Source organism: Clavelina lepadiformis, chromosome 6 (assembly GCF_947623445.1).
Source record: "Clavelina lepadiformis chromosome 6, kaClaLepa1.1, whole genome shotgun sequence".
NCBI classification, from domain to species: domain Eukaryota; kingdom Metazoa; phylum Chordata; class Ascidiacea; order Aplousobranchia; family Clavelinidae; genus Clavelina; species Clavelina lepadiformis.
This window is the reverse complement of record NC_135245.1, coordinates 13,249,660-13,276,341: the sequence shown is the minus strand read 5'-3', so window position 1 is coordinate 13,276,341 and position 26,682 is coordinate 13,249,660. Positions and strand designations below refer to the sequence as shown.

The window sequence follows — 26,682 nt, the reverse complement described above, 5'->3', positions numbered from 1 at the left end:
ACCTACTTCAAATATTAGGCAACTTTAGTATTTGATTAAGAGCAAAATGTTATTTGTAGTTTTATTTCTAGGTGTTACATATGAATAAATTCAGTCAGTATGATGTTTAAACAAGAATATACATATTTTTCCAAAGAAAACCGGAGACAGCTTTTACAAAATGTGCCAATATGAATGAAAATAGTATTTGTAAGTGAAGGTTTCAAAGATAACAAAAAACATTTCAACTGTATTTCACACATGTGTTCAAAAGTTAGTGGAAAAACATTGATTTTAGTGCAACTTTTTCAAGTTCCACTGATAGACATTTTTAGGTCCAAAGGTAGATTAACTTGGTGATTTGTATGTCAAAACACCTAAACTTAATAAGCTCTACTTGCTGATGCTTTACAATGTTTGATATTCCCAATTACTGTTCAGGTAAAACAAACAAAAAATGGTTGTTTACTTGATCACAATTTAAAAATATAAAATAAGATATAAACTACCATGGGGTTTGTAATAGGGATACTGGGCTTACTAATTTCCTTTATCTGCAATGAAATATGCTTTGGTCTACCATCTCCACTTACCATTTCAGATACAGGAATACTGTCCTAATTTAGAATAAAAACTAGATTAACAAAAGTAAATTTAATAAAAACATATGTTACTAGTCAGGGAGAAGATATTCTGAGGATAAACTTTTTAAGCAAAAATGTTAACAAACTTAAAAATACCTGAGCCTCTATACCAGGATATTTTAGTGGTTGAGTGATGAAGGTTTGACTTGATGATCTTTTGCCAAGGAAACTTCGTCTGAAAAATATTCATAAAAAATTGAGCAATCGTGTTTTTCTTTGTTCCCTACATTTATCTTTTATCACAAACGACTGTTATTATGTGTTAACTAACAATTTTCTTAATTAATTTAATTCAAAAATTAAATTCAATCATTAGACTCTGATGATTTTTCACACATTTTGTGTAAAATTGTAACAAAAGCAGTTTGAATTTTAACTCAGTTTCTAATAACTGTGCCTGTATTTACCACAATCTAAATGAAGACAGAACTAGGTAGAACTAAGTACAAGAACCAAGATAAGAACATTTTCATTATGGTCAAAATACATTGATCTTAGATTCTTTAAGCGTAGTTCAAAATGTATTAAATTCCTAATTTAAGAACCCAAAAAACTACCATGAATTTTAATTATTTTGAGGTAAAAATGTGTTTATTATTAATAAGCAGAAAATCAAGATACTACTAAAATCACAATCTGAATGAAATCAACCCAACATAAAATAAAAAAATCTTCGTTCATCAAACAACAATTTCTCTGAGAAACATTTGACCAATAGTAAACAAAACTCGTTGCTTTAAATATGATCTGAGCTTGGTGAAATCAGTGGCATTCAGCATCATTCATATCGACATCGATGTTTCAACTGGTATCGGTAACCTCTTTTCTCAACACCCCTTTACTAGCCACTGAACCAAAGACTTGCTAAACTAGAATTATTGTTAACAGCTTGTCAAGGTGGTTTTAGTTTAACATGTTTAAAAGGGTACTTATTTATATTAAAGTTTGGTTTCCTGCTTATGTTATAATTTTCTCTTTCTCACACTAATTTTCCTGTACTATACGTTTTTTGCCTTTGAGGTCTTGTCACATTTTCCTGCCTAAACTGTGGTATATTATTATTTTTCTTAAAACATTGATAATGGTTATAGCGTGGTCTGAAATAATCTGCATAAAAAATGTAATTTCTATAACTTGAGTTTTTGGGTTCCTATATAGATAAAAAATTTCTTGTGACCATTACATCCATTTCCCTCAAAAAACAAAAGCTCAACTTGCACAAAAACTTACCTGTTGGACATGGCATCTGAAGTTAAATCTGAATCCGATGAAAACTCTGCTGACATGGGAGAACAAATTTGCTGCATGCCTACAGCAACACTTGACGACAATCCTATATATATATACAGCAGTTCATTAACCATATTCTCGTTAACCTAGGCAGCTGTAAGAGGTAGTTTAGACATAGCGATAAATGGTTGCATTTCTTAATCGAAAATGTGGAATGCTTAATTACCTGCTGGTTGAATGCCGATGGTATCGTTTCCATGATGGCATTCACTTTCGAGACCATTTACCTGCTAGTATTCACACACTAATATTATTACTAATAGTATTCACACACTATATTCACACTGGAGATTTAAAACATACTTTATCTTAATGAAAAGATTCTATAAACATAAAAATACTCTGCCAAAGACAAGAATAACATTGTAAAAAAGATTCAATTGGTTAACTTTCATAAACAATAAAAAATTATTGAGACTAGTGTTAAATGACTAAAAATATTCACTTAGATAAATAATTAATTTAAACAAGCTAACTAACTACATTAACAGAATATATTCAGGTGATATTAATATCATGAAACATTATACAGTCAACTAAGCTTTATCTGGAAACTTTGGGCATGGCTGATTCTGTTCACATTATGCGAAGAAATGAGCCTGCCAGAACTAATGATTGATATGCATCAAGGGATTGATGCGCTTATTTTTTACTATTATGTAGTAAAAGAGAAGGCAGGCAATGAAAACAATCATAGAAGCAGCCTTTAGGCCTGGCAGAATCGGTTTTGTACACTAAAATCACTGATTTCACTAAGTCTTACATACAGTTTTAAAAAGGTGTTTAAACCAATCATAGATTGGCACTGGTTTTTTGTCTGGGAATTATCCCAGCATAAAGCACATTAAAAAACTCCAAGGTTGCAGGCAGATCGTAGCTAAAAACTGGCCTGAAGAAAAGGAAAACCTAAATTTTTTAAGCCTAAAATTCTACTATTGACTTTGGGGATTGTAGCAAGAGTTCGAGGTATACAGTATGTAATTTTAGTCATATATCAATATGGCGTAGTGTCAGGCATGCTTAGTTCCCATGCAAAATTTCCTGAATAACTGCATTTTGGTAACCTCTCCGCATGAAGAAACAAACCAAGCAATTGGCTCATTTACCAACTCATTTACCTTAGTTACTTTTATCCAGCTAAAACAGTGGCCAAATAGAGTGGAGTTAACTGTATACATAACAAACATAGGTATTAAAATTATAGTAATTATCAACATGGCTGAATGATATAACAATGGCATACTCTGTGCAGTGAGTAAGTCAAACTCCTAAAATCTTTGTTGGCCTCCATAGAACCAACTGTTGATTCGATAGTTTGAGATTTTGGTCTTGATGTCATGCATCCAACAATAACTTTTCTTGTAGAGGGTGATTGTAAGGATGGAGTAATGGTAGTATTAGTTGGTGACAACATAATTTTAGGTTGATGTATGTGCAAGGAAGGCTGCATAGGAGAAGATAAAGAATGGTATACTGGAGTTAAGGAAGTTGGGATCTAAGCAGAAGTAGCTGTGCTATGAGCAGAAAACATGGGAGGAGTGACAGTATTAGCATCGGCTGTAATAGCATTGTAAGATAAAATTATAGCTGGAGGGATTTCTTCCAAAAATACTGGAGAAAAATTAGCAGGATACTGATCTTGTTGCACCTGTGGAAGGTTAAACAAAAATGTCATATTTTAAGTTGATATTGTAGTTGCAATTAACATTGTAGAGGAAATTAAGCTCATGGAAAAAAGATTGGTGATCATTTGCTTGATACCAAAAAAAATATATATGCTGATATAATGCTTTTATGACGACAAGTGAATATGTGACCTGATTTTAAGATGTTGTTTTACATAGTGGAGCGGAAATGCAAGTGACATAAAAAAATTGACGTGCAAGCAAAACAGAACGTTGACACTTGCAACCATCAATTGTTAGCTTAAAGAGAAAAACGGTTTGTTTAAAATTGGTAGACTAAAATTGATTATACTATATTCACCATAGGTAACCATCAAAACCATCATTGCTACGTATTAGCAAACGACTGAAAATGTTTTAATAAGTCAAACATGACAAAAATGTGTTTAAAGCTAAATTGGCCTTTACTAACTGGCTGTATTGATTACCGTTGATAGCAAATGATATGTGTCTACTCAATTGTTATTTTATGTTGTTGATATTAATGGACCAACACCAATCAAGTTGGGTAGCAACATAAATTTAGCTAACCTGAACAGGACAGCATCATCTTAAGTAAAAATATCACAAATTACAATAATGGTTGAACGCCTTTGATTAAAGGCAACATGAAATAATGGTAAAAATTATCGTACTAAAAGCATCTCTTGCAGGTGTGTGAACTTTTTCTTGTTAAGAAAGGAGATAAAAGGTATTCCGTAATGTTTAATTCCAACAAAATCAGCCATGACCAAAGTGAAAGCGGAGTCAATTGTACTTGGAAAACATATCTCTGAGAACTTAAATGAGGCATTGACTTGGTGGATATGAACAAAGCCACCAAGTTTGGGGTACAACTGCAAAAAAATGTGCCAACCCCACAGTTAGCGCATCTCTACTTATCTTAATCTATAATTTGTTTACGATAACGTTGAGACCGTTTTAAATTATGTCACTCATTGAAATTTGGTACGCTTTTTGTGCTTCTGCTGGTCCCGATACAGTAGAGTATGGATGGTGTTTCTTTTTAACCACCCCATGTGCACATCAGCAATTTCTTGCAAGCATTTCCTTTCCCTTGTATTTGTTGAGTTTTACATATTGATCATCAAAAGTGTTTTCGTGTGATTTCATTGTTATGTTTATATTTTTCCGTTAGATGATATCACCCTGTCATTCACTGATAAGAACTCAATCAACATGAAAAAATCCATGGAGTCTCACATGAAAAAGATATCAGAATATCTGGATACGTGAAGACTAAAAATCAGTACAGCAAAAACAACTGCTACAGCTTTCCAACTCATTGTTAACCCTACATGAGGTTTTTATTATAAACTTTTGACTTTAGTAAGCTTCTGGGTTTAGCGGCTGTACAAAACCTTTTATCATTCTAGCACATATATGTAGTTTACACCTAACATGTTCTAAGCTCTTAGATAGGGCTTTGTTGTTTTTTACAATTCATTGCTTGTGCGCGTTTTTCTTACTTTCCTATTATGCAACAACGTTAGCATCATACTTTTTGTTGAAAACGCACTTTGAAACTGTGAATAAACTGTAATTTATAAATTAGTATAGTTAAAGTGTTGATTGAAAACCATGTGTAATATTTTTGTAATAGATAATCGTAAAACTCCTTGAACCCTATCTTAAAACCCACATCATTAGCATATCACTTATTACGTCACAATGGGTACAGAATGACAGAACACTGGATATGGTTGATGTTAAGTGCAATAAGAGACAGTAGCACATATTAGGTTTGAGTTTTTCAAGTGGTTCAATTAATTTTCAAGATATCAAGGTTGATTTCTAAATTGCATGTACTGTTTTATTAACAAGTCTAACTTAAATCTATATTTGCCGCCACGTTTTTCCACCTCAACTTAACAAGCAGCCACTGAAACACTACTAATATATCACATCAATCATTAATAAATCAATCAATTTTAAAATAACCAAACTGATGATAAGGCAACAACAGTCAAACAAACGATACCTGGTATGAAGACTGCTGGTTTGATGTGTCAGGCTTTACAATATCATAGGATGAAGAAGGCATTTGTTTGTATGAGTGGGGTAGATAGCTAAGATTTTGAAGGGTGCTATCGTCTAAACTGTGTTGCTGAGGTACATCACCAACTACGGGAAGCTGAATATTTTGTTGCTGAGAAGATGCTTTCACGCTTGCATCATTGACTTTTAGCAAAGTCATAAGCATCGGATGGCTCTACAAAATTAACATATTTATTATGCGTACATTATGCAACTTATCTCGTCATTTTACTCTTGCTATCACCCATTAAAACAATTAGATACATATTCATTTTTCAGTTTTATTTCCATTCATTTTTCTCCAAAAAACAATGAAATGCCAATCGATGTTTATATACTCTTGCTGAATATTTCTTTGAGGCAGAGCTGGGCAAAAACAAGCGGTTCATTCGCTAGATAGAAGTTAAAGGATGCTGATCGAAAAGGGGTTGAAAACAGGCTACTAGTAGTACTGTATAATGATAACTTTTTGTAATGTTTCAGCATAAATACAAACTATGATAAAGGTTAACCAGTAGAGATCTTCATTGTCATGAAGCTTGTCCTTACACTAACAGTCCCATCTGTCTAGGTTATGAGCATCCTTTTTCAGTTATTTTGTGCCCATCCAGCGTTCCATTTTGCATGATGTTTATTCTTGGTCTGCTTTATCTGAATCTTGAACTTCTTTGTCCTAATCACAGGCAAGTTTCTAAGTCATATCAACGGGATCTCATTGTATGTCCCAAATGACTTGCTTGCTTACTTTTACCTGGCCTAGAAGATCTGACTGATCTTGTAGTTGTTTCTTGATGCTGTCATTTGTGTGCTTATCTCTACATGATATGCAGCGACAGCATTTAGTCGTGCTTCGCCTGTTCTTTTGATGGGCCATGCTTCACATCTGTAAATTGCTGTTGACCACAGAAGTTTTTTCACCAGTTTGACCTTCTATATAATTATATGGTACGCTTTTTTCCAAACATGACTTAGTTGGATGGCAAATTACATTATAATTAAGGCAATTTGCCTGATTCTATGCAAAACCGTGTTTATGACAAACCAGTCCTTAGCAAAACTGGTACACTGCCTTGGCCACGACGAGACTTTTTGTTGTCTAGTGGCAAAAATCACTGCGCCAACAAGACAAAAACATATGTTAAAATTACAGTTGTTTGGTAATAACTAACACAGATTAATAAAATAATATTTTTTCTCATATCAGCAGGAGTTGTTTAAAACTTTTTGCGAGACTAGCAAGAGAGGACACTTCTTTGTCTTCAATGTTTCTTCTTATCAATTAAGGATTCTGCCAGTTGCCAACAAGGCAAATAACACATGCCAATGTCACGTGTGCTATTCACACAGAAGAAGATTGAGACCTACTACAAGGGCCAGTAATGTGACAAAGTACCAGTAATGTGACAAAGTACCGTGTGCAGAATGAGTCTATAATGCTTTTCTGGATAACACTTTTCATAATGAACACTTCTTTGCTTGACACTATCCTGAAATTGTAATACAAAGCCAAAAAATCCCAAATAACAAAACTCCTTTTTGATACTGGTCCAAAAAATAACCTCCATAGAAAATCCCTGATATTTGCTTTTTAGTAGCTTGGGATTTTGCAGATTTGTTTCAAGTTGCTATTCTATTTAAAATTTTCAATATTTAATATGGTCGATATTCTGTTCAAACGAGGTTGAAGTTGATCAAGCTAACATTTTTCAGGATGATGTAGCATGGAAAGAGGAAAGAAAGGTGGGTCCCATGCAGAATTATGCTACCAAGAATACTGAATTATATCATTCGCCTGAGAATTATTGGTTTTTGTTCAATACAAAACTTTAATGGTAATTTTTATTACACGACTATTTACTGAATGTAGTTGATTTATTTGTAGATTTATTTTTCGTTGCTTCTTTTTATTGCAAATAATGCAAGAGATGGCAAACAGCACAAACATTACGTGAGTTTAGTGATTAATGACAGCACAATGTAATAGGAATACTGAACAACTCGCCGATAAAACGTTTTTTCTAAAAGCAATATAATGTATTACCAGAGTTTGAACACAGAACTACACTCCATCACCGCATGTACAGTATTGAATAACCTATTCAATCAGTCTCACGCTAAAAACTGACTGATGTGCATCAAAGTGGAAAATTAATTATTGATTAATTTTGAATAGACATTACATCCTCTCTTTGCTAAAGTTTTGAGGGCTGTACAGTGCCTTAATACAATACGAAATTAAACAAGAAATGGTAAACAATAATGCAGCATATAAGTTATCACTCATGAGGTCATTCAGCGGCATAAAAATTCTGGAGCTCATAACAGTCGGTCCAGATTGCGTGGTGTATTGGCCTTGAGTATCGCTCTGACTAGGCTGTGTGGGTTCATGTAATGGGCTTGTTGTCAAGGGCATACATTGCTGGGTTGTTATCGTCGTGATCAACTAGGTACTGTATTCATTCTCTCAGACATGTTTCTGGTTTCTGTGCTATAACGCTCAATTATAATCGCGAACCATTTTTGACTGTGGGGATTCGTGCTGTTGTAGTATTGTTGCTGGTTTACATGACCATGTTGCATGTTTTTGCACTTTTATGGATGGCAAGGTTCACCAATGGGTGATGTTTACGATAAAAGGTGTCCGCAACCGGAATATCTTTGCCATCCTTTACCAGGTTGGCAAAACAAATCAATTTTTTCACTATAGATTTCAGCCTTTGGTGGTCTGTATAGACTAGGGGTACAAAGCTCAAGTAAGCTTAATAATATGCAAGAATCAAGAGCTTTTAACATCTATATAGTGATGTGAGTTAGCCACATTTCTTTTGGTGTTTGTTAACAGGGAATAGCAGGCGAGCCCAATCGCTACATTGTTCTAGGTAAATATGATTTGTTTCAATGAATTTCCAATGGCCAGAGTATTTCAACAACTATCTGTCATTTTATGAATTAAAGAGTAGTTGTAATTCACAACAAAAATCTCTTACAATGCCACACAAAAACTTCCATGGTAAACATGTTTTTTTACAGTCAGTACTGCACCTATAGCGTGTTCTAAAAATGCAACGAAATAAGAAATAAATTGATGATAATGAAAACAAGCCAGTTACAGACAAAAATACATAACAAATAGCATTTTATAAGAACAATCACTCCTTTTATAACCACTAGAATGCTAGATGTTACTGCAGATTGTATTCACAGTAACCACACATTGGAAATACTGTAAATCGGTTTACTAGCATATGGCAATCATACCCTGTAATGCGTTATTGGCCGAGATAATTAAATGTAATGGCGTGGTTCCAATGCACATGTGTGCTTATTAATAAATACAGGTATATCAATCAAGCAACGTTCAACGCGCTGTTGTCCGAAGTGAGAAAAGCGCACAGCCGCCTATTACGCCAGGAAAAAAGTGTCGCAATACAAATACAGCCCATCCCATTTTAATGTTAACGCCAGTGCACTTTAATTTCGAGGCCAGTCCATTTTCATTTTTAGCCCCGTGTGTCATATGGAGTTGTAATGTTATCTCTATAACAGCATTTAAAATTTCACATTTTTATTCAACGATTTTCTTTATCCTGAATACAGAGTAGGAGAAGTGTGGGACCGATCAGACACAAAAAATCATTATCTTTCCTTTTGCAAACAAAGTAAATTAATAGACATCTAACATTAATAATATTAGCAATAAATCTGGTATTAAAAGTAGCCTCTGAGTAGTGCAATAATGGTTCGGATTCTCACAATGGAAACGTATTACCCTATAGAGCAATGGTCAGCGAACTTTTATTACGATGGCCCAAATTTTCACTTCATTAGTAAATGAAGGCCTACAATCACATATGAAATATACTTAGCCTAATGCAGTAAATATTACTAGCTAACAAATAATTTTAATGTGCTTTTCACTTTTTCGCAGCAGACATTATTTGTTGAAGCTATTAGGATAACTTCAACTTACTTTTAATCTAGTTACCTGCTTTCCACAGGTTTTAGCAATATACGTTAACTTGCAATTAACAGACAGTTACCTCGCATCACTAATATTAAGTTGTATTGCGGCCTTGAAACTAAAACATGCATTGGTTTGAGCGAGCGTGGGTTGAAATCTCACTATAGTGTGATATAGCTATAGCTGACTATAGCAGTCAGTTCTCACTACTTTAAATTTAAAATGTTAATTATGAGATTGGAGATGTAGGTTCACATTTTGTTGGAAAGTATCGTTTCATTGTTACTGATAAAAGAAAGCTTGAAACTCTGTATGTAACTGTTCGCTGACTGAAGTGTGACTATGATATCCTTCGAACACTCACTGTTAATTATTCAACTATTGTCCAAGCCACAATTGGTAAAGATAACTGGCAGGGTAGTGAAAGATTAGAGTTATAAATAAAAATAGGCTTGCATTCTCAATATGACATAGAATTGACGCTATGTAAGTGGAAGGTCACTAGTTGTATTTCCAGATGTTTGCCGTTGTGGCTGTAGCTAACCTTTACTTAAGAGGGAAAAAAGAACATCAAGAAATGGATTGCTAGCGCTCCAAGTTACCCAGGCTAATAGAATAAAAACAATGAAACTATTACTCAGCCCACATTTACTTGATTACAGGATACAGTAAGCGGCCCATTATATTTTGCTTGAAAGCCCACAGTTTGCCGACCGACCGGAATGACCGAATGGAAAGAATGCAAAAAGATTAATTCATAAAATACATCTATTCCAAGTCCCATTCTCTCTTATATTTGGAACAAATTTGATAAACTTGGAATACTTATGGATAACTCGAAATAATTTTGTGTGTCTCATCAACTTAAAGTCAACAAGTTCCACAGTGTAAAAACATGGCGACAAAAATTATGCAACAGTATTCTACCTGAAACTAAAGCTTACATTTATAGGTAACAAATCACATTTTAAATAAGCAAATATTCAATGACATGCTACCTTTGTTTGTACAGCTGCATTAGGTTTTGCAGGAAATATATCTTGCGGTTTAAGTAATTTTGTTAACATTGGGTGCTGCGTTTCTTTTTTCCCAGATTCGCTGTTTTGAATTAAAAAATCTGCAACAAAATATTAAAAAACTGGTTTCCAAAACAGCTTATAATATAATATTAGTGGAAAAAATAGGCTTCAAAAATATTTATCATAATAAAAAAAAAAATTTAACCTTAATAATGGCTTTAAGAAAATTCCTAAGAGTTTTCAAAACATGGGTCAGTATGTAATTGACACAGAAAAATGTTCATGCTCTATAAAGTTTTTTAGTGATAAAATGACATCGGTTCTGATTATCCCAAAACAATGTTACTCGAGCTTTTTGCCTCTAGAGAACTGTAGAAACTATTGGAAAGATTGTAAACATTTCAAATCAGAACGTAATTTCCCGTTTGTAATCACAATATAGTTTTTTTAAATAAAATAAACAAAAGGATTTTATTTAGAAACTCTTGTGGTACGAGCATGCTATTCTGTGTATTGTGCAATATTCAAATTGTAGGATTTTTACTTTTGTATTCGTTTTCCTTTGATTAAATCTTTGTTTTATACACTATTTGCTCCCATCAGGATAATTTATAAAAACAAGGGTGTATTTACTTATATCACTTACATACTACATGTTTAATAAAATTACCTTTATTGATTTCAGCTGTTGGAGAAACTGAAACTGTTACAGAAGAATCAAAATTGGTGGAGGGAGGTTGGTTTCTGCTGCTAAAAACATTTTGACCCATTTTGAAACAATGAGTAGATGGGTAGGATGAGTAAAGAACATCTTTTGTAGATGTCTTTCCATCAATTTCATTTGGAGTATTTCCCAGCAATTGGCAAGTGATATTTCTAAAAAATGTGAAAACGTTAATGATCAAACTATCTGGATCTTACAATAGCATACAACAACCTGGGCAAATTTTTGAGTAGTTTTTGTATACTATTCAATGACAGTCAATATTGCAACCAACCAATTATGGAAACAAGCAACTACAATTAACGCAGTGGTTGGGAAGAAATGTATAAATGAACTATGACAGGTTATCTGATAATTAATTAATTGAATCAGCTGTTTACAGGTCTTTAAATGAGTAAGATAAAAAAACAAATGTTTCAGTCAAAAATATCCAGTGAGAGGCACTTAACAGATTAAGTACAGCACATCTACAAGGTATGTCAACAAGGTTGTCAAATTGAAAGGGCATATTATAATCACTACATAACATGAAGAAATATGCAGTATCTGCTTTAAAATGACCAATACAACAAAGGCCTGCACTTTACCTTAAGGTAAGAGGTAATGAGAAGCATTTCTGTAGAAGTTTGGAAGCATAGGCATCCAAGGAAAATTGCGGATCACCCTTACCAGTGTAGAAAGAGATCGATTCATAACCCTCCGCAGATACATAAATATCAGCTAAAAATAGAAATCACAACAACATATACTATCTAAATTATAAATGACTATGAAAAAGCAGTTCAGCAAATAAAACTAGGCAAATTTTTATTCATATGGACTCAGAAAAGAATCAAAACATCTGCAAGAACACAAAATTTATCCCATTCAAATCTTTAACTGCTTAAGAATTATTCCATGTAGAAAGTAACAGGATCGTTTGAGACAGATAACTGACTAATAGTGATTAATATTTGTGCCATTTACACCGTCTTTGTGTTAGTCAGTTAGTGCATCTGTGCATCAATTACATACTGAAAAAGTTTTTTAAACGGTGGAGTCAGAGGTTACCAAAAGGTTTGACTAAACAAAGAAAGCATTACCAACAAACAAAAACGCTTGTCAATTAATAGCAGTGGGCTATGTAAAGGCCAAAAAAGTGATAGCAGACCCTTTCTCACTACCCAGCTTTGTAAAAAAAACAAGAAAAACACCTGCCAATACTTGGTAGTAACACTAAAAGTAGCCTGCCCATGCTCACAACAAACTATGGTAGTTTTGTTTAGTTGTAAGTGTTAAAACAATTGTAGCAAGGCAAAACATTCCTCATCCAAATAATCAAATCCCTTTTGCGTTAACTAAGCTTTTACATGCAAAAATTCTTGACTACGTTAGCCAAAATTTAATAATGAGATTGTGACGATACCAATGGGCAGCGAGAACCAAGGGGCCTTTGTAGTGACAAATAAACTGTGCATACATGAAAAGAAGGGCTGAAAACGCACAACCTATGAATCATGAGATTACAATTGGATTATAATAATCATTATCCACAACCATAATACTTAGTTTGGCTAACCTATTTCAATGAATTTATATGTGATTTAGTTAGCTCACCTAGAAAGCATTAAAGTAGGTGGGTCAAACTATGATAATGTGTATGATAAATAGGTTAATGGAGTAGTTTCAAACATATATGAAGTATGTTATAACAATAATGGGAGAAGATAAAATAGACAACAGCAACCAACTAGGAAATGTATGTGTATGTATGTAAGAAATGTTTTCTGAAACTTGCATCAATTTAAACAAATCACATTTTAAAGAATAGTGCTTAGAAAAAATTAATACACAGAATACAATAAGGAGAAAAAGGAATGTTAACATGGTTAACATGTAACAGAATGTTCTGTTAACAAAGACAAAAAAATGTCATTACATGACAACCTAACAGGAATAATAGTTTTAAGGGCATGACAGAGACACTTTACAGCTCAATGAGTTGAAGTAGATCATAATGTTGTAATTACTGGGAACAATAAACAGTAATATATTATATGACACTAATAATGCAGTCTAGTAATAAAACAGGACATTGGTTAGCAGAGAAGAAATACCACCACCACCAGTCTTACTACTTTTGCAATGGGACAAAGACTTAGATTCTTGGGGTAGGTCAGTTGATAATAACCTATATTAAAATGGTTTAATTTTTAAACACTTAAAGCTTTGGTCATCCGGAGTGTTTCAAATAAATAGAACATTGTTACTTGAGGAAATTTTCATGGCTGAATTTAGAAAAAAAACTCTGTACAAAAACCTCCTAACCTCCTAACATAATAGTTTTATAATTCAATACGTCTTTGTCATGACAAATATTTTCTCTATCGTAGAATGCAAGCTAAACTACAAAACAACATATAGGCAATCAACTTACCACAAGCCATTGAACTGACTGAACATGGATGTAGAAAGGTGACATGCAAGCTTGTCATGTTATCTTGTAATGAAACATCATAATAAACATGTCTTGCCTTTGAATCTATAATACAACAAAAATAACACATGGAGAAAAACCTATCAATGAAAAACAGGCTGCACCAATAGCATTCCGATAAAACGCATCGATATCTTAACAATAGTTTTGAACTTTAGATCAACAAGGTGCCATAAAAATTTTTTTTTTAAATATCTTTAAAACTAATGAACATGCTAAACTACCTTCAATAATTATTAAAACACTGTATAGCTGCACCTGGGTTGCAACCACAACTGGATTCTTGATTAATTAATGTTAGGATACTTTGTGCTCCAAAGACGTACCGTTAAAGCAACTGCATTTGTATAAGCTAGTGTGGAGATTATTACAAAAAAGTGTCCCCTTTCAAATTGGCGTGTGTTTAAGAACAACGAAAAAATTATACTAAAAATGCAAATTCTCTCGATGAAATCATTCTATGACATTAAATCCTATCACTATGAATTCATGATATATCCTAAGAAATCTGGGAACAACTTTATCAATTTCTTGAATTTTAATGAAGCCATTCCCATTGTTGATAATCAAAAGAAAGTGACATTTTTACCTGTAGTCTTATTTTTAAGCTTACAACTGACATCAAGAAACTTTTTTGAATTCGACAACTTACAAAGTACGTACAGAATGTTCATCAGCCAAACAAAATGGCTTGGCAGGCCTGTAGTCAATGTTCCCTCTAATTTTTCATGAGTCTGAGCAAACACACTAACTCCCTGAGCGGTCCCTTGGATCATTGTAAGCAACATCAGACGTGAGCACTGTGGTCATTATTATGCGTTTATTTTATTTTCAATTCAGGTTGGATTTTTTTCTTGTGCGCGGAGACCGTGTCAGCAGTGCGCATTTGCGCACGTGCGCAGTTTGGAGGGAACAGTGCCTGTAGTTCGACCAAAAATATTAGTTGTTATATACAACAGGCATTTCCACAAGACTTATGCAGATAAAAAAGTAGAAATAGTGCGATGTACGCTTAAATAGGTCTTTATTACAAAAAACACTATAATAAGCTAAATGGTCAGCCACAATGCAAATTTCCGAAAATTACGTTTAGAAAGGAATAACTGTTGAAAATCCAAAAATTTCATTCTGAGATGTTTTAGTGTCTTAATGCATTTTAGGTTTTTTCATACCACAACACCATGTCAAAGTTTGAGCGCGTCGAGTTGGTGCATGTGGGACAAACAAAGACTATTCACATAACAAAAATTATCCATCACCACATGATATAATAAAATGGATTCATAGTTCATATTAAGGTTAAGAGTATTATGAATTATTCATTGCAAACCTCACCAAATTCGCGCCTTGGTCTAATACAACTTCGAATAAGGGTATTCAGGTAGGCCTGCTTTCTCAATAATTTTATTATTAGAACAACATGCTCAGGATGTGTAAAGGGTAACTCTTGCACCATCCCTGCCTTCCAACTATTAAAATTGAGATGATACTGATGGACATAATCTCCCAATGACACCTACGTACAACAAACATAAAACACCCACATAAATATCTGTTATTGTAGAATTTGTCGTAGCTGTTAATTTTACATATATATTCGTTTACCATCAAAAATTTAAAATACATTGAGCTCACAGGTTAGGTGTCTACACAAAAAATTAAAAAAACAGTCTTAGTAATTCACTTCACCACAACACTCACAACGCATGTGATATGAAGAATAAAACAAGCTAATTTAATTAAAAACAAGGAAAACAATCTTTCGAAGTAAGATATAGATAAGATATAACATATGTATTCTCAGGAAATTTATCAACAGCAAGCATCATGTATGTTTTGACTTTACAAAACATGATTAACAAAAAAGTAAGCGCACAATCATGATTAAACTTGGCTGAAAAGTTTTTTGCGTTGATGGCAGTAGGTTGCCATGCTATAGCCGCCACGGACAAAAAAGGTCAGCGGCTATGTCTGCTATTACAATGCAAATATATATGGCATATGATGACAAAATTGGTGTATAATGCATATTGACATTGTAAATGATGCCACCTATTTTCTTGCACTGTTCATGGCTTGTTAAAATTTTCAAACTTTGTTTGAACAAATGCAATATGGGTCAAAACAACTTCAAGCTGTAACCTGTGATTCAGAGTAAAATCGCAAAAATCAATACAACAAAGGAAAATCTTGTCATACTTACCCCAGAACATTCATTTTCATTTTGCAACAAGGATATATATGATTCCAACTTGTCACTGTCAGAAAATACACGGATTTCTATAGTACAACAAGCAATAAAATAATTAAAATGTATATATCATGTTCAACATCATGAAGGATTTTTAACACGACAAAACATTTCTACTTCCAAATATACAAACATGTTTGTGTTAATTAAAGTGATAAAAGAAAATAATAAATATAATGTTTAAACCAAAGGCCAAAAAGTTAGCAAGTTTCATGTTTCCCAGAATAAAAACGGCACAATTTGGCATCACAACACCAAGTGAGAATTGATTGAAACCATGAAAGCAGTAAAAATTTGTACCGATAACATAAATCTTGTTTGAAATGAGCTTGGCTCACATTCAACGATTGTGGTTATAAATTGTATCTTATCATCTGATCTTGATTAGGCGTAAAGATTACCACTAGCACAAGGCTGACATTAAACAGCAATTACATTACCTAACTCAAAGCTGCACATAACAATATGGATAACTTGTTTCAACCAATCAGGTTAAGCTAAGGAGAAATGGGTTAAGGGACACACACAACAGTGCAGTATAAGTGTAGTGTTTCAAATATAAGACAAGATCTATTAGAATAAAAGAACAAAATGCGATGGGCACCAGCTGAAAAACTGGAGAAAAGTCAGTGCAGTCATGCGAAAGTAGTCTGAATGTTGCCGAACTTTTAACTACTAATCAAGATGAATTTGGTCAATTGTGACAGTTACAACATTTTTAACGCGACAAAAAATTCTTCTATCAAATTCTGGACACTTGATGAGTTTGCTTAGCAGTGCACATTTAATCACTGTTTTCAAACAGTTTTAGATGGTTAATTGAAAGCTGCTTGATTTGCGGTGGGGTATCAAAGTTACCATAAATTTAGCAGAAGTGGTTTTGGTCCCTCTGTTATATTCCCTGTACTCTCAAGCTTACAAGTAACATCTGCCGAAAACACTAAGTGACCTATAATTGTTATGCTGAAGACATCCAGCTCTATGCTGTACTACGCCAACTCTGAAGTTAGCAACCTGTCGAGACTTAACCCAAAGAACTTAAATCCAGGATGGCTTGAACATGCTCACGTTAAACTCTGACAAGACAAAGTTCGTACTTTTTCATCCAAAGCGCACGTCTAGAAGAAGATCCTTACCATTCTCGAGTAGAACTTTGCTTAACCTCAGTTTGTCTCCATACGTTAAGAGCGTGGAGTTTTTCTCGATTGTTCATCGTCAATGATCAAACAAGCCAACAGCATCGCTAGATCCTGCTACTTCCACATTAGAAACATTGGAAAGATTTATTCGTTAATTTGCTGGTTATATCATGACTTGATTACTGCAATGCTCTTCTCCATGGAGTTTCGCAACACGTGATCCACGCCCACAACGCTTCAAAAATACCACAACACGATTCATTTCTCGATTGAAGCGTAAACACATTAAACCTGCCCTTGCTCTTATGTCCCTCCATTGGTTACAAATTGAGTATAGGCAGGGTTATTATTCTGTGCTAATTTTCAAGTACAATGTCTGAGAAAATACTAATGTGCATATTTCTAAGAAACATGGCAGAGGTGCCTAATTTGGGCATTTTGACTCCTTCAGTATACCATTATGTACCAAAGAGATACCAAAATTAAGAACATGCAAATAGTGTCTCATTTTTTTTAGGAACATTGATTGCCTTCTCCTGTTGTGCACTGTTTAAGGTAGTATTCTACTTTTGTTCCTAGTCACCCTGACTTTTCAGTCCTGACCGATGGCAACCCTGAGTATAGGTCACGTTTCAAGATTCTAATTATTGCTTTTAAGAGTCTGGGCAGAGTAGGGTCTAGGTATCTCAGTAATCATTTTTGCACTTATCAGCCAACGAGATTTCTGCGGTCACAATCTAAGAAATTATTGCGAGTTACATCACGTTGGATAGAAACATATGATGAAAAAATGTTTTTGTAGTGGCGAGCAGGGCCTGGAATTATTTACCACAAAACGTATGCATAGCCGATAATTTTAACCCCCCCAAAAAATTATTAAAAACACATTTTTCCGCTCTGCTTTTGTGTTTTAACATTTTAAATCTTGATTTTAGCATAATTTTTTGTTGTTTTTAATCTTTTATAATTTGTATGTTACATATCGTTTTTATCTGCTTTCTGTGAAGCGCCTTGAGCGGTTTTCAATCGGGTATTGTGCACAATAGAAATGCTTAGTATTATTAATTATCATTAGATGTTGTAACTATTCTGATGCTTTGTAACTTTAACCAGGCTAAACAATTTTAACAAATTGCATAACTGAACATATTTTAGCGAATGGTTCGAAATAGGAACTCAAAAGTATGCTAACACTACAGAGAAATGGGTTGATGGATACAACATGTAATTCTTTACAGTAGAATTATGCTCATAAATGCCTAAGGCAGGCGAGTAGGGCGGCACTCTCCGCTCAGGGACTTTACTTTTTCCTAATGATAATAATAATTAACCAATGGCTTTTAATAATGACCTATTTTCTTTGCATCGGGCAACGGACAAAAGTTTGACAAAAGTATACAAGTGGTTGTAACGGATGGTTTCATTACATGCTGGTAGTTACTTACTAGCAAACTCGCAGTTACGCATGAACAATCACGCCCTGGCCGGTGCGTCACATGAATGATCAGTTGATCACACTCTGGCCACACATGAGAAGTGACAGACTTTTGTGTCACAAGAATGTGACAACTTTTGTGTCACATTGTTGCTATCTATGCGCTTGCTGGGATGATAATAAAATAATTCATTAGCTCAAATGATTAACCTTTAATTGTTTAGACTCAGGGCATACATATCTACACACTTTCACATACTAAAATCAAAGAAAGCAAAATGATGTCTTGGGGTTGTCTGCAGCTTTTATCTCAAGATTTTGTCGATTATCGCAATAGGAAAGCTAAGTTATGATAAAAATTGTAAAATTTACCAACCTACTGCTTAGCAGGAAACGTTTATCCAATTACTATCGCATTTCTGCACTGGATAGATTGCCTTTGTTTACAATGCCACTTTCAGTACAATGCAACAGGATAGGTGAGGCAACGACAGTGAGTCTTGTGCCAAAATACAAAAGTTGTCTATGTAATTTCAGTGCAAAACTTGCAATTAAGCCCCAGGTTTCATTTTTGTCTTTTTGTGCACTTGTCTTGTCAACTTTCAAGCGGTGTTATTAAAAGTCTTATAATGAATTTCTTGCATTTCTTGCATGGCAATAACAGTAACAATGAAGCTATTATCGTTATTGTTACACAACGGTAACAATTGACATTTCAAACTAACCAACCGTTGCCGCTTACTTCACAAACTACAAAACACATACATTTATGTCATCCTGTAAATACGACTGTTGAAATGTTATGGTCAGGCCAGGCCATGTATTATAAACTTTGATTCCTTTCCGATATTTGTTACTACAGTTTTCACCATATTTTTAAATTTGCGATACATACTCCACATCACAAAAATAAGTAGTTAAAATGTTTCTTAAATTAGGGTAATCCCCAAGTTAAGTAAAGGCCCACCTTGCAATTTAGAATGTTAGGTGCCTATGAGTATGCTGTTGCAAATAATATACAATATGAAACATGTTATGCTGCACAAACAAGAGAATTAACGAGTAATAACTATTGTCAGAAATGGAAAAAACATTCACACTAGGATATATGCCTGGATGAAAAGGATTATTTGAGAGAGAGAAAAAAGCAAAGTGCAAGCCATATACACAACGTTTGGCAATTAGGATCATAGCAGGATTAAATTTACGCCAAACGATAAATATGGTTTGGGGTCAGATGCCCAATTAGCTCTCCTCAAGAGCTATCGTAAAAGTCCCCACAGACTGTGGGCTTTAACCTACTTATTAATAAAAAGCAACAACTAAACAGCCATTTCAAGGTTGATTAATTCTTTTATTTGCACATGTTTTTGCAATTTTCAGCTTGGTTTGCTATGTTGGCACATTGCATTGACAAGAGGAAATATGATAGATAAGTGAAAAACAAAACCAATGAAGATAGAAAATTCAACGTTCCTCTGATATGCTATGCCATGTTTAACGTTTATTTGATACGATGTACGCAAAAATTGAAAATTCAAAAAAAATATGAAAAATTCTTTATATATACTGTCAATAGTGAAGACAAAAATCCTAAACATGATATACTGAGCAAAATAATTACACAAGTTGAAAACTACCATATCAATGGACAAAGTAGTAGTACCAAGATTCTTTGTAGGTTTGATATATCTTTCATATACCGGTACTAGATACAACAAAAAGTATAAAAATAAATTTCTTACTTGTATGGTTTTCAATATCTTCAGCAATTTTCTTCAACATCACGACTGGAGAATTAAATTTTAACACAAATGTGGCAGACAATGGCACAGAATTGTTCAGGCTGATCTCGCCGAAACGTGGTTTTCTAAAACATAAAACTATCTACATTGAATGATCAATTTCACATTCCTGGGACAACGGTGCGCATTGTGCGCTTAGAAATTAATATGAAAAGATCCTTTTTCGGACTTAGTTATCAATCAATTATATTATATCAGGTTAAGTTTTTCAGAGTGTTTACCTCCCAAGAAGTAAATGACAGAGACGAATACAATCCACCTGGACTTAATCTAAAAAAGCCCTAGGTACAAATCAAACAACTCCACCCTGCTCCTCTTCACTCCACTGGAACTCACTGGTACAAACCCACTTTTCAAACCTTGCTAAGAACAGACTGCAAAAGGTGTTCAACATAACGGCCTAATATGGCAACCACAAGTCAGCCTTAACAAATCAACAATGAAAATCAGATCAAAAACCTGCTGGGACTTTTCTTTTAACTCTGAGTTTCGTGTATATGGAACAAAAAAAACACCACTAAACCTTTTTATGAATATCGCTTGTACACTACCAAGCCTTACTGCAAACAGAGGATATTCTTTAATCTTTTATTATACTATTTTTAACATTTTCTTGATTTAATTTGCATTCAGTTTTTAATTTGTTTTAGACATTTCAGTTTTAATTTGACACAGCGGGTTTTCAAAACAAGCAGGTTGCCCCTATATTTCGCCACCCGTTCACTATCTACCCGAAAAGCATGAAGGTGACAATATAAGCTGATAAAACAGGAATCCATGAAATACTCCGAATAGAAATCCAACCTTGTTTAAACCACATAGTTGGAAGTTGGAAGAACACAGTAAAAAAACAAATTTATACTGAAAATAGATTTATACTACCTACAGCAATGTCGATATTTCTTTGATAAAAATGGTCATACTTTTATCACGGCATTCAATAAAGTTTTTACCTAAAAAAAAATTGTCAGTTTCCAGCAATTCTCCCATTACATGCCACAATAATTGGAAAAAAAAATTAAAGTAATTAATTAACCTACTGTATTAATTGTGTATAAGCCCACTTTTGAATTCATAAATGCAACCAAAAAACTGCAGAAGTCTTATATCCTGCATTTAATTTTGCCATGTTAAAATTTTTTATACTCTTTTAGTAAAAACAATAAACTATATGGCATGTACAGCAGATGGAAAACTTATAAAATTGCTTAACACATTGTGCTACTGTATGACATTTACACTAATGATAATGACAAGCCTAACAAGCATTTTATAAACTCTCAAACAATTGATTTTACTACGGTAGATAACATACTATCACAGGCACTGACAGAACTAACTTCCAACTACAAAGAAAACTCTCTCAGTACAAACGCAACTAGAACCTAGGTCTGTGCATTTAACTCAGAAACTGGTAAGCTAAACGCCAGGTATCAGTGAAATGGGGAGCAATGATTTTATCTCACTGTAAGTATCCTGTATGGTTAGATGTAACCCTCGCCTGGTGGCTCACTCCGAGAAGACAAACGCAAAAGAGACCACCAGAAGCAACCATTTGAGCAAGCTGACAGATGGAGCGGAAACCTGCAAAGACTGAGTACAAACGTGTTAGCACTCTGTTACTCCACTGCTGAGTATGCTTGTCCTATATGGAAACATTCAAACACCACCCTTCACAAGGCTTGTGACATTATGAGCTCTGTTGCTCTGACTAAAAGACCAGCATAAGATGCACAATTTCCTTTTTAGAGAGGTAAATTTTCTACCTGGTGCAAACTGCAATAAGGCAGCATGGAAATGCTTAAACATATTCAAAACTGGTACAGGCCAATCAAAGCGAACACTTAAGAAAGGAGGATATATGTATGAAATCACCATCTGTTTGTGCTGGGGAATTTGCGCCTATGTCTGGTATATATATCCAATTCACTTGATCAAGAGGAGTGTGAAACGTTTTTAAGAAAATAGAAGCCATGCCTTCTGTGGTATTTTAATGTTAACTAGTCAGAAATATAACTTTATCTAAAACCTTTAAAAAGTTTGCTATTTAACAGAATAATACAATGAAACCTCGGTTTACAACCATCCCGATAACAGACCGACGCATTATCACAACCACTTTATTTGATTCCAAACTTCTTCATTTACGTAATCTTGTACGTATAAAATGATTACCTGGACCTAAGGATTATAACAAGTTGTTTTCAACTGCTGTATCAGCAATAACCTTGTAAGTGTGAATAATCAATGCAATTATAACTTAGTATTGGAAAAAGATTAAAATCTCAGTGTTGTCGATGTGAACAAAATTTGAATATGTTGTTTTTGTAGCTACTCATACTATGTAGTTTGCTGGCATAGTCAACAATCTTAGTAGCAAAAGATTGCATTCTAACTCAAATTGTACAAACATAATTTTGATCACAAACCCATAACTAGACTAGTTTTGTTGAAAATAAGCGTGTTTGTTTTCCTGAGGTTTCACTGTTTTGTAATATGTTTCGATTTACCTGCTACCGTGAACAGGATGCTTGCTGCTGATAAGAGGAGATATTGGAAGATTGTAAGTTGACAATGAAGTACTCAATTTAAGTTCTGCTTGAAGTCCATTATTTTCAGGAACTAAATTTGAGAACAAAAAGAAACAAATACTGACATTTTTATTAATACTGTCTATGCTACACTATGCAATGCGAACAATCCTCACAAAAAACAGATCTATCACACTGCCAAAACAATTTTGTGATTGCATCCGTTTATCATGTTATAAGATTCAAACTACTAGTAGATACGGTGAACACAGCTAAAGACAAACCGTCTAAACTCTGTTTTCACATACATTCACTTTTACATTTGTTGATTCACTAGTTAAAATTCTTTTTCACACCACCTGGCAAAATAGCATTACGTACCTACAAGAATTACATTATAATACTATGGTATGTTAGAATAATCTTTATCCTCAGATTGAGAAAAGACTTTCTAAAATTTAACTCAGTGATGAAGAGCACCAGTTACTCATCTAGCCATTGTGTAAGTTTTGATTAATACACACATTCTTTATTTAGTTTTTTTTTTTTTTAAATGTATCGCCTGATTTTGGAACTGTTCATCTGAATCACTAAACAGGAGCAAATGTCATTAAAACTTTGCCAGGAGAGTCACAAAAAATCAAACAAAAATTGTTGCATTTAGTTTAGTTGCATATAGAAGAAATTTAATCTTGTATATTCCAATTCACTGGCCACAAGGTTACCTTTTTCTCAAACAAACAAACTGCACCTTACAAAAGACAAATCCTGTTTTGTAAGAAAATGGATGTTACTGTGTTACAGAATAAAACCACTGTAGGTCAAATAAACCATACAATGTTTGGCTTATTTCAAAACAAAGACAATCATCTTATGGCTTACAGCTTCACTAAAGTAATTTTGCAATTTCATCGGTTTTCCATGTTAATACAATGAAGCAATAGCCAGTGATGTATCAGAATCAGAGGGTCATTGCATGATTAAAAACAGATAGCTAGCTAGCTATCTTGTATATAGGCTGGTTTACTGTGTCAATAGCCATTTATCATACTTAACAACAATTAAGTGCAATAACAGACTGAAAAATGTAATATATAAGTATCTCATAATATATATATATATATATACAGTATTGAAATTTACCTTGTTCAAGCAACTGCAAGGAATCGGCATCAATCATATCATATGGTGTCAAGAAATAAATGAGACGCATCCATTGACCAGGAAATCGTGGTATAATATAGCCGACAGAACCATGCATAACAGTATACAAATCATCTGCTTCTTTGTAAGCCTCCCTTCATGAAAAATTAACAGGAATAAAAAGTGACATTCATTACCGGTATCATAAAACTACCTGTAAAATAATACAAACCCTTGTCTAGATTCAGCAAAAGCCATTTTCCCCATAATGCTTACCATAAACATAAAGGACACCTTGAAATCTTGAGTATACAATTCCCCCGTGTAAGTTACTCTTTTAAATACAAATTTAACAAATACAATATTGTCGGTGTTAACTACACACCCAAATCTTCGATTTGAAATTGCATTATTTAAAAGTTAGCATCACTTATTGTTTTTTACACAATGAAGATGCGATTGTCATCTCAAAAGCAATGTTTACAAAATTTCTGTACATTTCTCTCCGAAATAAAATGGAAGAAAACACGTGCAGAAGCACAGCAGCAGAATTAATGATGCACCAGAAACAGAAGCACAAATTTTTTGCGCAAAATTTTTTACAGGCTACACATTATGCTCACTTCAGGCAGGTTCAGTTAGTTCCGATAATTAAAACACTTAAACGTGGCAAAATATTGTTCATTTTCCATCAATTTTCTTTTGCCCTAATTAAGGTAACACAAGTGTAAAGCAGGAAAATTTGAACGTGCGTGAGTATCTTGCTGGGCGCTAGATGTCATTTACATCTATTTGCAACAAAAGGCACTGTGACAAACCAATATCCAATTGACGATGTATCAGCAATTTGAACAAGTCTCGGTGGACTTTCGCTTTACCTGAGTGCATTTCTGTGGTTTTCGATGCTGTGTTTTTCAACAAAAACCCGAATGTTTGTTATAAAAGCAAAGCAAGTTGTTAAAAATAGACGGTTACATTATTTAAAAATTTTCAAGTAAATTTGAAATAATACTGCATATCATTTAAAGGTAAGACTTGAGTTAGTGTAACAAAAAATTTGTGTCTGACTCATTGTTATATGCATAGACCGTCTATGCTGGTCTGCAAAACAGTTAGTATGCATGAAACCGATCCGTGGTAAACATAAGGCTGGAAACCGCTGTTCCAAACTAGTTAATTATTTTGTTGTCTTGTACATCCCTAGTCAAAGACATTTCTATCATGACAAATGAATACTATAAATGAACACCTATAAAGCTGATCCATTCTCATGACATCTCTTTCCAATGACTGTAATGCCATAAACAATCGAGTGCCGGTTTGTCTATCACAAGAAACTGGATACATCGCAATAAATTTTTTCAATTGTTCTGAAAGCTGAATAAATTGTCCTTTCCTGTCAGAAAACAAAAACGTTTGTAACACATTCATTCATAGATTCACAATCTATACAAGTATAAACCTTTTGCACAGTTACATCTTTTTGTTATAAAAAATGGTTCTATATATGATATATAAACACAACATAGGTGGCCCCTGGCGACTAGCCATATATATGCTTGTAAGTGTAACACCCCATTCAAGTATATCCCAAGATGTTAAAGTGATCGTGCAATGAAATTTTTTTTTAAATTAAATGATCGGAAAAGTACATTTCATACCAAATAACAATATGTCAAAAGCTATTGTACAATTTCCCTAAAAAATACATTTTGTAGTCATGTCTAAAACAACAAGATAGAGTTTGGAGTCAATATAAAATTTTTAATTTTCCTTTCTCATCTTCGATATTCAAGGTATTATACTAAGTAAAGTTTCTTATTTTGCTGAATAAATGCTTTGGAAAGGCTGATATTAGTCTGGAATAAAACTAAGATTTCATGCATTTTGAATTTAGCAAATATATTCAGGATTAGTAATAACAGTTTTAAAACACTCCGCTCTTACAACATAGTGATAAAATAATTAGTTAAGCAAAAACATTTATGTACGGTATGAAATACTACTAATCAACCTTATCATATTCAGTAAAACCGGATCGCTTAGGGCATTATCAGACTGCTGAACCACAACATCAATTACAACTGGTCCAAAGGAATCACTTTCTTTGGCATCTAAAACTATTTCAACACTAAACATATCTCCTGAAATTTGACAAGTCGTTTCAGTTCCAATTGATGCTTTTTCCAGTAATGGCTTGAATCGCAATCTGTAAGCACAAAAGTCAAACAAAAAGATATAAGTTTCATCAAAATGTAAAAGAAGAAAGTATGAATATTGTTTTAGGTACAAGGTTCAATTAGCATAAATCACAATAACTTTACAAGTTTATACCTATCCTGAACATAGTGTGTTAATGCTGAAGGCGGATTTGAAATATGCCGAAAAAAGTTGAGATGAACAAAGTAAAACTAAACGTCATTAAGATCGAAATTCAGTAGATTCGAATTAAAACCCTTATTTTTTTAAAACCAACAATGTGATAAGATCAGCAGCACCTTGTTTAAAGGCAGTAGAAGTTAAATAAAATGACTTCACCTCTATAATTGCAATGTGCTTATAC

General features: G+C 33.7%; 1 protein-coding gene across 6 annotated transcripts in view; it reads right to left on the bottom strand.

Moving 5' to 3' along the window:
- LOC143463497 (uncharacterized) overlaps positions 1–26,682 on the bottom strand; it is a 50,966-nt gene that overhangs the window by 16,651 nt on the left and 7,633 nt on the right. For 4 of the 6 annotated variants that reach the window (XM_076961981.1, XM_076961977.1, XM_076961979.1 and 1 more), the window contains exons 3-18: positions 26,134–26,328; positions 25,369–25,515; positions 24,120–24,274; positions 22,956–23,067; positions 20,386–20,510; positions 16,019–16,095; positions 15,151–15,331; positions 13,756–13,860; positions 11,927–12,059; positions 11,286–11,491; positions 10,595–10,713; positions 5,580–5,810; positions 2,080–2,143; positions 1,854–1,956; positions 720–798; positions 573–596 (exon numbers count right to left, since the gene is read on the bottom strand). In XM_076961981.1, the coding sequence (XP_076818096.1) occupies positions 573–596; positions 720–798; positions 1,854–1,956; positions 2,080–2,143; positions 5,580–5,810; positions 10,595–10,713; positions 11,286–11,491; positions 11,927–12,059; positions 13,756–13,860; positions 15,151–15,331; positions 16,019–16,095; positions 20,386–20,510; positions 22,956–23,067; positions 24,120–24,274; positions 25,369–25,515; positions 26,134–26,328 (2,056 nt within the window). The remainder of the gene's footprint in view (positions 1–572; positions 597–719; positions 799–1,853; positions 1,957–2,079; positions 2,144–5,579; positions 5,811–10,594; positions 10,714–11,285; positions 11,492–11,926; positions 12,060–13,755; positions 13,861–15,150; positions 15,332–16,018; positions 16,096–20,385; positions 20,511–22,955; positions 23,068–24,119; positions 24,275–25,368; positions 25,516–26,133; positions 26,329–26,682) is intronic. The other 2 variants (XM_076961978.1, XM_076961980.1) reach the window with 2 other exon arrangements.